The sequence below is a fragment of the Pseudoliparis swirei genome, chromosome 6 (genome assembly GCF_029220125.1).
Source record: "Pseudoliparis swirei isolate HS2019 ecotype Mariana Trench chromosome 6, NWPU_hadal_v1, whole genome shotgun sequence".
Lineage (NCBI taxonomy): Eukaryota > Metazoa > Chordata > Actinopteri > Perciformes > Liparidae > Pseudoliparis > Pseudoliparis swirei.
The window spans coordinates 8516363-8528947 of NC_079393.1; the positions used below are offsets into that span (position 1 = coordinate 8516363).

At 47.7% G+C, this 12585-nt stretch overlaps 1 protein-coding gene across 3 annotated transcripts in view; it reads right to left on the reverse strand.

Annotated features, from left to right (window-relative positions):
- The window catches only part of tmem117 (transmembrane protein 117), a 50686-nt gene that overhangs the window by 10867 nt on the left and 27234 nt on the right, over window positions 1-12585 (reverse strand). For 2 of the 3 annotated variants that reach the window (XM_056416987.1, XM_056416988.1), the window contains exons 3-4: window positions 12146-12278; window positions 2612-2711 (exon numbers count right to left, since the gene is read on the reverse strand). In XM_056416987.1, coding sequence (XP_056272962.1) covers window positions 2612-2711; window positions 12146-12278 — 233 coding nt within the window. The remainder of the gene's footprint in view (window positions 1-2611; window positions 2712-12145; window positions 12279-12585) is intronic. The other variant, XM_056416989.1, reaches the window with a different exon arrangement.

Below are 12585 nucleotides of genomic sequence, written 5' to 3' on the forward strand. Positions count from 1 at the left end.
CTGAATGACTTATGATTGCATGTAGAGGAGGTTACGCCAGTTCAGCTAGGTTTTCCAAAAAAGCAGGTGCACTGTGTATAAAGGTAATATTCCATATATAACATGTTATATTTCCGCCATGTAATCAGTGCAAAAACTGAACCGCAAAAAAAAACACGTACAAAAATCTTGTGCTTTTATAAACTAAGCTCTCCTTCTCCAGATATAGCTTCATATTTAATGCACAAGCTTGAGAGTTGTATTAATCTCATTTGAATCAAACCCAAAAAAAGCCAAAATGCATATTTCCCTTAATATCGCTTCTTAAAGCTGCAGCACACAATAATATTTCAGACAACAGTGTTATTACAACTTTAAGGGCAACATTTTGTTGAGGCTATTTCCCATTTGCCCCTTCACAATAAAAGATTGTCAAGCTTAGTGGAGGAACACTGCGCCCTCAACCCCATCTGACACCTCGGGGATGAACTGGAACGCCGACTGCGAGCGAAGGATTTTTGCTTCTCTAATGCAAGAGCAGCTCGCTGCTGCCAGGTCCCGACATCTTGTGGAAGGTTTGTCATCGTGGCGTATTAGTGCTCGGGGTTTTGAAATGGCAATGTTTAACAATCACACATGTTGTGGCTGTCCACATACTGTTGGTCATGTACTGTATAAATCAGGAAGAAAAACAGTGTGCCCCAAGTGGAATGAATTAATACACTTTCTGGTCACCGATACATTTAAATTATAAACAGTTTTATGTTCCATGTTGAAATTATTAAATAATTGAGACTAAATAACGCTTCATCTATGATTAAACACAAATTCAATACATATTGGCTTGTTTTAATGAGTATAAATGATGAGGTTGTACCCGTCTTTCCACTGTTCTTTTCCCATTATTCATCTTAATGTCATTACTAATAATAAATAGTGGACTCTCCTAAGTGGAGACGGAGATGTATCTGTATTCTCTGAGCGGAGCCGCGGGAGTTAAGTCGGCGTGTCAATAAAGCGCCGTGCTGCGGCTACTGTTGCTCATGTTGAGGAGGGGAATTGAATCGGGCAAAAGGATCCGGGATGTTTCTGCCGTTGCAGCGTTGTGAAAAACAGACACTTCCTGTCTGGAGACACACTGGAAGTCTGCAAGGCGGAGGAGACACAGAGGTCATCGTCAAAGTGCCTCGTTGAATTCATCCAATGTAAAAGAACCCTGTGGGTAATTTCTGGAATCAGCACTTTTGACCCCCCCCCCACACACACACAAACACACACTGACACACAGACTCCGTCTCCCTGATTCACCTTCTCACTCCCCCTGCCTCCCTTCTGACCAGACTTCCGACATCTCCCTTTCCCCATCACCTCTGCGTCTTCCTCCTCCTCCCCCCTCCACCTCCGCCTCCTCAACCTCCTCATCCTCCTCATCCTCCTCCACCCTCTCCCGTCTCTCCTTCCTCTCGCTCTCTTTCTCTGCAGTGTGTCCTCTGGAATACTAATGTGTCCGGTGAGGGAGCTTGTCATGTCGTCTCAGCGGCCTGCATCTCGGTGGCAGAGCCCCGCTCTCCTCCCACCACAGGTAGTCCGCCTCCTCCCTTTATGTTGACAAATGAACAGAGGTGTGTTTCTCCTCCCAACGTACTGCGTACCCCCCCCCCCCGTGCATTCATTTTTTCCCCCTGACCCATCTAGGATCAAACTGCACGTGACTCAAAGGAGTTGGTAGCAGAGTGAACTGGATCGGTACCAGGGAGGGAAAGCACCTGGCCCAGGATAGGAGCGTGTGAAGAATGACCGTGTCTCTTCCAGATGATTGAATACCTATTAATTAACTGTTGATTAACGATATTAAATGACTGCCATTGTTGCCAATTCACAAGATGTATATCTATCCTTCTCTGACCCTGAAAAGGTATTTCCGATTCACCCTCTCCGACTTGGCTCTGCATTGCCAGGTTTTATTTCTGCTACTATAACAGAAAACACGTCAGAGAATGCGATGTGTTTTATCGTCACGCCATTCGGATGGATAGTAGGGGTGGGAACGATTTCCATGTTTATGAAATGCAAAGGTCATAGATTCAGATGGCTGTGGAGTTGGTTGTGTGAGGGTTACATTCTGTGCATGGACAATATATGTAAATATATTCATTTAGTTTATCGAGAATTTGCTCTCTACATTTACTGTGCGTTTTATTGTTTTTTCTGGTTTGTTATATTTTGAATGAAAGCAAATGTATCTTTTTTATTTAAGATTTTTATTAGTTGTAGTGATGGAAAGAAAATGCTTTTTTTTATAACAGCACTTGTTTAGCATGTTGATGTAGCATCTTTAACGTGAGCTCTTAAAGCTTTTTATTTTATTATTGAAAATGGTTATTGAATTAAGAATTATCTCGCAATGAAAATACCTGTTGAACAAGGGGAAATGTTGCCCTTTTGGAAGTGGATGGTAAATTAGAGGATTAACAAAATAATTAAGATCCATCATCTGGAAACCATGAATATCTGCACATTTCCTAGTATGGCGCAACAACAAGATGATTGAATACCAGTCCTTTTAATAATGCAAAATAAATATTTCAAAAAGTCATATTTTCTTTCATATGTGGCGTTTTCGGAGGCTCACCATCCAGGCAGTGACAAAGTCTCCCATCCACGTCCCCACCGCGGCGATCTTCATAAAGCTCTCGTTCCTGATGCCCATGTAGTCCGTCACCATGTGAGGCCTGAGGGGAGCGGAGGGGAGAGCCGGAGTGAACAGGACATCAATCGTACGTGAAGTACGTGTTATGAGGGGTAGCGTGAAGGGAAGGCGGGCATCGAGGCTCACGGAGCGAGCCGGTGGAGGAGGTGAAAGGGAGAACGCGGTCGCCGCCGCTAAGTATCGTGATAAGCTGTCAGAGCCAATCAATATCAATCTGATGCTGCGAAAACAATGAGCGATGGCTCTACCTTCCGGAACGCCCCGAGGACGCGAGCAAACAATTTACACCGGCGCGTTGGAATATTTATGCACCGTCGCCGCCGTCAGTGGGCCCCGTAGTGTCGGGCAAATGATCCATTTGTTGGGCAAATTTGTCCCATGTCGAGTTGATTTCACATCAACACTGGCATCCCAAAGAGTACCCCCACACACACACACACACACACACACACACACACACACACACACCCCACACCCATTAACGCACTAGAACTGAGTGAGCTCGGCTTCCATCAACTGCAGCAAAACACAAGACGAGGTCAAGACATTAGAGAGAGAGAGAGAGAGAGTGGGGTAAGAAATGACACGCTGACTTTGGAGTCCGCTGCATTCATCTCTGTACAGTCGGTGAAGAGAAGCTTTTGTTCAGCCCCCCCCCCCCACACACACACACACACACACCACATCACTCTCCAGGTAATAGCGCAGGGAGGGAGTAGAAGTGGGTCAGTCGCCTCCTATATGGGACCCCATGCCGGGGAGAGGAGGAGGAAGAGGAGGAGGACAGAGGGGAGCGAGGAGGCCTGTTTGATCCCCTGGCAGCCAGTGTCTTAGAGGCTGAGTGGAGCAGGTGGAGCAGGTGGAGCAGGTGGGCACCCCCCCCCCCCCCCACAGGTCACACTCATGAATATAATAGATGGCGGTGGATAGGGCTCTGGCTGTGCTTTCAAGGGGTCGTATTTGAAGTCAACGGCTCCATTCGTCTTTGTTTTCACCCGGGTCGCGTTCTGGCCCGGCGGGGAGCGGACGCCGGATGAAAATGTTTTCCCGTTGCACAACGGGGCCTCTGGAAACTACCGCCTGCAACCTGCCGGCGTACATTTAATTCCCTCTCTCTATAAACGCGTCGCTTTCATTTCCCTTTAGCCGATTGCATTCGGAGCTCTATCCGGCGTGCCGGTCACTTTGTAAATGAGTCGTGGTCAGACGAGCCTCAGCCATCGGAGGGTAATCCCTTTAAGCCATTAGCTAATGTAGCAGCTTTAATAGGTGTTCATTTTTAATAAATGTTAATTGCTCGCGCCTTTTCCCCCCCCCCCTTTACGTATGCGTCTGGACCCGAGACGCATGGTAAATGCTCGCGGGCGATGCAAAACGATGATGACGGATTGTGGCAAACCGGCGACCCACAATGTCAACTCCCCATCGCCGGCGTTGTGCTCTTCCTCGGGAGGAAACGTTATAAATCAGGCGTCGTCAAGGCGGCGTGCATTAAACGGATTTGACAGGGTGTTATTGACGAGAACGTGCCGTAGCGCGGCTGACGTATCGCCTCGCTCGAGCCTGCAAATAAAACAGCCTTGATTGGAATGGCGATTTATATCCGCGTTAAGCCAGGTCGACATCCAGCGGCTTGGCAGCGCTCCAGTTACCAAGGAGATCCCGCCGGGAGTCATTTAGCCGCAGCGGAACTCGGATCGATACTTCTGGAAATGCTGTCTGGCACCACATGCTAGGCTTTAAATAAAAAAAATAAACCACCCCGCTGCCTACCCCTGCCCTACTCACATATTTAATTGGAGCAAATGTTACGACCCCTGTGCTGGAAGAGATGTTTTTTTTCTTTTTTTTGTGTGCAGAGCACCTATGATGAGTTTGGGAACTCTTCTAACTGCATGATCAAAGGCAGAACTCTCTGACTTATTCATGCCGACTGAAAATGTGATGGCCTTCAGAGCCGGATGACCTAATGAGAGAATCCAGTGTCGTGGAACATCCGTACAGTAGCACCATGAATAATCGCGGGAGCCAGTGGCTCAGCCCGGCTCCGAGCCCCCGTGGAATGTTATCAGGTTTGCCCACACTAGCTCGGACAAAACATCCAAGGACCTTTCAATGCCTTTCAAAGTCTTGCTCCGTCACGTGCGGGGAAATTACAATGTCGCGCCCCTGAGGGCACGGAGTCAAAGAGTTACGACTTTGGACATTACCCCCGTGTGACATTAACCAGCGAGAAGGGCCATTTCGACTGTTGCATTAAAAGTGGTCGTCTGCAGGATCATTCATTGCTTTTTTAAAATGTTTGCTTCAATTATCTTAAGTGCTTCGAAGTCACGGTTATGAGATCGCTCGGTCAGAAATTGTAGACCGTACTGTAATATCTCTTTCTTCGGATTGTTTTTGGATTAGCACTCGTGGGATGCACCCAGCATGCAGTTCAGCGGTGGTACAGTGAATATGGTCGTGTGCTGGTAGGTCGTGCATCATATTCATACATATGTCTGGAGGATCTCCAGCGCCTGCTCTGCATGTCTTTGTGTTCTACGCAGTACCACGGCCACGTGTGGAGAGGGTGAGGCGCGTGCGGTTGTGGACAAACTTTGTACTTCTTTAATTTGGTAAAGCTCGAGTTTCTTCCAGCGCTCCTCTTGTTACCGCACGTGTCCGTATCGTAATTCTTCCATCTATATTCACTCCAGTCAAATGGATCTCCTACTGTGCACCAGATTGGTTTTTCTTCTTTTTATAATTATTTATCAGTTGAATATTGTTTCAATTAAGTTGTGATACACTGGGCAGTAATTCAGTATTATTGTTTTGAAGCATGCTGTTGTAGTCAGAGATTTTTTAATAAGGTGCAACAATGTACGGCTGTAACTAATGATTATTTTGGCTTTATATTTATCCGTTGGTTCATTGGAAAATGGCAGCAAATGCAATTTCCCGAAGCCCAGAGTGATGTTTTAAAATCATTTTAACGCACCATCAGCCCAAACCCACAACGATATTTAACTCACTGATGCAACCAAAGATCATTTTTATGATTGATAATTCTGCATCCAAAAGAAAATCTCAGGCCGAAAAGCTTGTTATGTTTGATTTACAGTCCCAAACCCCAAATAATCAGTTTATTTGAACCTAGCACACATGATTTCCCCGTATATACAGTGTTTCTGAAAGGGTGATGAAAACGCTCACGCTGTCATCAAAAAAACTGGCCATTTATTTTTAGTTTGCTGATTAATTATTGACAATTTATTCCGGCTCTTATACAAACTGACATGATTAAAATCATATTTGACATGCCAATATCGCTGATTTTTACTTCATCAGAAGCTTACACGGTTGATTGGGTGTGCAGTTTGTATATTTGATATTTAATGCATCATAAATTGTAAATGCAGCAGATCCTCTGTACATGTGTCGGTACTCTGGGTGCATGGAACCATGCAGTATTCAAAAGGTTTTGAATACATAAACCTTCGATAGCATTTCCCCAACAGATATCTTTAACAACCTGCAAGCGTAGTGCCAAAAACTCTTTGGCCGTGTCCTGCTTTGCAATAAACCAAGCACTTTAAAATATTCCATTTATTCATTAACAAAGTTTATGGTTTAACTTGATTTAATTTTGTGTAAAATTCTCAACCCAATTTCCAAGGCCCATGAGAACCTTTTAAATTAAGCAGGAAACAGAACTTCCCCTGTCATCAAAACGCAAATTTCCATTATTATCCCCTTCATGTTTTTCACTGTCCGTGTGGACGTGTATGGCTTCATGCAGGGTCGAATAATCTTGTTTTCTCTGTCAGGCAGCCAGTGATTTAGTGACCGCGGCAACTAAGTGACCTCTTGTGCCCTGTAAAGGCTGGACTCATTTTGAACATTACATTGCGACCTTGGCTGGCTCCACATTGAAATGCATTGGCTGTCCCCTACCCACGCACAACAAGCTCATATATACAGTCTACCACTGAGCAGCATTAGTTACCAGGGCGCATAAAGCTGTCAATATGCACTCTTTTCACTACCACGATAGCATCTCTCAAGGCAACTAAGTACTTCAATCTCAATTCATCACCCGGCACGGAATGAGCTCACGTTTTGTATTATACTGGATGGAGATCGAGTCTCTTCGTTCTTATCATTCCCACGAGATCGGCAGTATAGGAGCGAATGCCATCGGGCAATATCCTGGGCAGCCTTGTCTCAGGCCCTCGAGAAGGGTCCAACAGCAGGTATTCCCGTATCTTTACATTGATTTACAAGCACACTAGTAACCTCCGTCAAGTTAACAACACAATATGTCATTTTAGAACAATATAGAGAGCAGCTTTCTGATCCGACTCCCCTATCAGGACAACGTTATTTATCTGCACCTTTCAGAAGAGTCGCAAAAATAAATCTGTTTTATGATGGGACGATGGCTATTTTCAAGGTTTGGTTTCGGCACAAAAGGATTTGGTTGTGTTCAGGTAAACGTCACGGTTTGGGTTAATATTAGTGGGAAAGGTTAGGGCACCTTTCTCATCATGGTTACAAGAATAACAACTTGGTAAGAGAACAATGGAGCCGTTGATTGACAGTTAAAAACAGGAAATGAGCAGCACTCCGGCATTTTGCCGCTCTATGATCACGACACCAGAGCTCCTCCTTTGCTACCGACGGACAGAAATATTTTAGTTTAATTTTTATCCTCAGCACAAGTAAACACTATATTCTTGTTTCACAAATCTAAAGATACCAACTGGAGAAAAAAATAACACCGTAAATAGTTTTGTCTTTACACATATTATCACGAGCAGAAAACCCAACGTGTTTTTTATGATATTATTAGTTGAGAAGTAGAACGTTTTAACAATAACATTTAAATTCAAAGCATTTTCGACAACGGGTACGAAGACGTGAAGCTTTGAAAGACTGGAACTGGGATGTCGTCAGGTACCAGTAGGACTGGGGAAGAGTGTGATATTGCGCACTAACAGGAACACATGCAAGGGCCATCCATCTGCCCCGCTGTCCTCCCCACCTGACACACACACACACACACACACATCTATAATATAATACATATCGTATATATTCCCGGTGGACGCGCACCGCCGCCAAGGTTGTGATGTTTATTGTTTACAATGTGGCCGTTCCTCTTCATGTGACAGTGAAGTATGAGGAGGACCTGGTGCTGCAGCCACGGCCGATGCTCCTCCCCCCCCCACCGCCCCAAAAAACAGCAGGATAGTAAAATCAGGGAGGAAATGACCGACTTCCCCGTTCCATCTACCGCGCCGTCTGTCTCAGTGGTGTTCTGAGGGCCGAGAACACGACTTTCGGAGGGAATGCTTTACACTTCCTAAACACTCGTTAAATAAGTAATGAGTCATTTCCAAGACACCGACGAAACCGTGCAAGTGTAGGAGTGTGAAAGACGGCAGAAGTAGGTGTGAGAAAGTGTGAGAGAGTGGGGAAGGCGAGGAACGATCAATGAATCGAAGCCGCAGGACCTTTCCTGTGTTTTCCATACAGCAACAGGTTTCTATATCAAGGCTCAATAATAAACGCCGTGTGGTGCAGCACGGCCTATTTGTGTTGTCCCAAATATGACGACAAGCAAATCAGTTCACTGAAACACAAGAATTTAAATCTACGACTGCAGCCAATGATACATTTTTGACTCCCTCGCTTTGCTTGAATTATTGATTAAAATTGCTAAATAATGTTAAACTTCTGACATTGTTTTTAGACCAGACACAATAATTGTGGTTTTATCTCATGATCCAAAAGCACAAAGAAAGAGCTTGAATTTTTTTTCAGAAGACTAACACATTTAACAAAAATAAGAAATATTACAATTGAGTGGCATAAACCACGAAATATATGTCACGTGGAGTTGAAAAATCGATAAATCCCTTCTTGTGTGATTCAACAAAGCCCGACACAGAGACCACGACCCACTGTGGACTCGCGGGAAGACGACCGACTGACCGAATTTCTGAATTCAAAGTTGTTATCCCTCCACCTCCGCTACTGAAAAGTAATCCCGCGTCACGCGGCGCTGCCCATGTGCATATCTAAAACCGACAGAGTCTGCTTGTTCGGCGTCCATTTGGGGCGTGGAGTAAAAGCCACATCATAAAACCCATTGTTGGAGGGGGGGAAAAAAAAGAAGCTGGCAGTAACAAGTCCCATGCGTGATGGCGTGCAACAGGAGGCGTCGACATACCACGACGTGCCATTCACTCCGCCTTTTCCAAATCTACTTGTTCGCGGTATTACCCCGGCTTAGTGCCGGACGAGCAAACAGGCGGGCGAGGGGGACGAGCGTGCGCTCGGCACAAAGGATCACGGTCAACAAAGTCAACGATTGCCCTCATACGACGGGGTCTAATCCCACTTAGGGGTATCACTGTCGTCAAATGCCACATCCATCAGTCCCTGCTCCTCCTCAAAGATATCCGCATGCAGAGAGCAGCTCTCCCTCCACCCCTCGCTCAGCTCACCCCTCGGTCTCCCCCTCCCCTGACATTCTCTTCACTGGGTAACAAACAGTCATTTTACAGCCTCACTGGCCCACTCCGGCTCCCTATCAGATCCCACCAAAATCCCCTCCCTCCCTCCCTCCCTCCACCTTCACGCGCTTTACCACCCCCTTTCTCTAAATTAGTCGTGATTAATGCGTACACCGCAGCATTGGGCGGCCTTAATTAAATAACACCACATAATTAGGGGCTGATTTTCGGCTGGTAATGGCGCCGTAAGATGGCGGGATGGGATCGTGCGGCGCGACCAAAACATTCATGGAGTCCGTCAAGACTCTCCGGGGCGGTCGCACTCGCCTGGTTTCACACAGACGGGGCCCCCCCTCTCCTAATCTGACAGTTACATTAAAATGCAAATAGCCCAGATGTGAGGGTTTGGTAACAAGTGAGGCTTACGGCTCCCAGGGCGCCTCGACGAGCAGGCTTTGTTTCCAGGCTCTGGGATGAGCCAACAGGTTTGATAGCTGTTGACCTCGACCAGGCCGTTTAAATATTGGCACTGTTGGACATGTCTGGGAAATCTGAGCGACAACAGCTCTGATGAATCCATTTCGCATGAATAAATACACGTCATCCGCAAAAAAGGTACACAGCCCCTGATCAGAGAGTGTGCGCAGTCCTGCTGGCGCAGGTTTTAATTAGATCGAGCTCGAGACGTTGAGAAACGCAGCAAGGAATTTGAAAAAGCACATTAATGAGCAAAGGGCACCGGGCGGCATCCGGCATCAGGTCAGGGAGGAGGCAGGGAGACAGATGCTAACACCCCCCCCCCCCATCTCTGCCTCCCCACCCACCACACACACACACACACTCTCATTATACACAAACACGTCCCAGCTAACCCAGCAAGGTGCGAGACGTGAACAATATGTGGTTGGTGTGTGTGTGCGCGCATGGATGTGTGTGTGTGTAGTTGTGTGTGGGACGCCCTGTCTAGTCACCAGAAGAGCATCCCCCTGCAGTGCACCATCACGGCTAGAAGTCAAAGCCAGCGATGCCAGAATACCCTTTCAGTCCCCTTGGCAGTGAGAATAGCTCACGGCGGCTCGTTCTCTTGGTATACAAATAAAAAAAAGGAGAAACACCATTCACTCCCACAGAGAGGGGGGGGGGGGGCTGCAGTCACAAAGGGATATTGTACTTTTCCTTTGTTGCCGTGGCGAAAGAGAAAACGACACCATCCTCCGCTGTGGAGCGAGGGATCGGTGTAGGGGGGGGCGATGCAAATGGGGTTTGGACGCGGATCAAAAGACTGAAGTTTCACTGCGTCATCGGGGCTGGACCGCTTCCTCCAGCCCCCCCCCCCCACCCCATCGCTCACTCTGCTGCCTCCATGCCAAGGCAGCCGGGGGAGACCGGGCATCCCGGCCGAGTGTGAACATTGCTCTTGCATGTCGGTCGTGAACAGACACGTGAACACTTAATGCGTGTCGGCAGGGCCCGGGGTCCTCGGTGGACTCGCCGCCGGAGCGGAAAAAGAAAACAAGCGGGAAAAGCGGGATGGGGATGGGAGGGGAGATGACGACCAGGTGTCCTGGCAGCGGCGGGCTCACTCGCTTTACAACAGCACCATCTGTCTTCGCGGGGAGCGCCTTGCATCGGGGGGGCGGCTCGCTCCCGAGCAGATCCCGAGCGAGTGGTCCTGGGTGAGCGTGAGAGTCGCGTGGGCCCGTTTAACTGTCTAATCGGCTGCTATGGTCGCTGCTTTGGAACATCTGGACGAGCGATGCGGCTAATATGAGCAGAGTGACTTGCACATGTCAGATGGGTATGCATTATATATGGCGTTGTGAATTATTCATCTTCATCTCTCAAAATGCCGCAGTGACTCATTATTTTTTCCGGAAGTATTAGCCGAATGCCATATCGGGGGAAGGAAATCAAGAGGGCAGACTCGAAATGGGCCCAAGGAAAGGAGAGGCAGGAGAAAGGAACCCTCCTAGTGACGGATGCACTCGGTGAGCGACTGCAAATGGAACTTTTTTTTTTTTCCCCTGAGCAAGCGGCGCTCCTCGTCCCGGCGGAGCTGCACCTCTCGTGCTCGGCCGCTCGCTTCCTTTTTTTTCTCGGGCCGACTAGAAAGAAGGGAGGGACAAGATGGATGCCGCGGTGTCACCGCGCCGGGCCGGAGTGACAGATGGGCCTAATTACACAAAGGCTTCCCTCTGGCCAGAGAAAAACACCACAACTTGCCTCCGAGTTAATAGCCTTCATCTGCCTGCACCGTATGGATAGTGGAAGCAGCAGTGTATGGACAGATCCCATGACAGCCTCCCTCTTGACAGCTTGTACCTGAACAGACACCTGCCACACAATTTTTTATTTAAATTTTTTTTTTTTAACACACGAAAATGGTAAATCACCTCGTGGCAACCCGGTGTCGGGCTGGCTTCAAGGGCATGTTTTCCTTCCTCTACACGGACACATTGCAAACGCATAAATGGATTCCTGTCACTGGCTTGATGTCTGTGTGTGTGTGTGTGTGTGTGTGTGTGTGTGTGTGTGTGTGTGTGTGTTTCATGCTCCGCAGTGCGCAGTGGCTCCTCAGCAGGTAGGCCGGGGCAACGGGAGCAAAAACCAAGGGATTAAAGGTGAGAGAGACATGGTAAAAAAAAAAAAATCCTTACTTTTTTTTGGGTCAAAGATATGTGAAGAAGATCATGGGAGAATAAGTGTGGATGCTGAAGGTGATCTTTCAGGATTAACCACCCTCCTCTTGCCTGCGCCTACCTGTGATTTAAAGTCTGGGCTGATTAATCATACTGCCATTGACTCCCTGTTCAGGCGAGACGTTTAGATCAATCACGCCCGCCGAAGGGGGGGGGGGGGGGGGCGTACAGTGGCTCTTACAAATGGGAAGCAGAGGATGAGGGAAAAGGGGCAGAGAGAGAGAGAGCGAGAGAGAGATTCAATGGCTTACTCCATGCTCCCAGCCATCAGCAGGAAAAGGTTGTAGATGTGTGAGAAGATGAAGAGGAAGAGGATGGCGCTGAAGAACATGGTCATCCAGGAGCCATGATCCTCGCGGAACATTTTCAGGCGCAGGTATCGACCTAAAGAAAAGAAAAAGGAGGCATGACAAGGACACGGCCGTCAGTGGGGGTGTGGGGGCGGGGGGGTGAGATCATACAGCATGTCAACACCTGGCGAACATGGACGGCCACGCCGATGAAGATGAAAGCAAGAAAAATTTGTCACGCGGATCAATAAACGTCCTCCCGCGTCAGACGCGTGGCCTTTAAGCCCCGAAATTAAGACGAAAGACCACTTTGAGGCGTCGGCCTTCCCGAGTGGTCGTCTTGTTCGGACCAATTTCAACTGTCGCCGCCCGACAGAATATTACACGTGCGCATCGCTTCA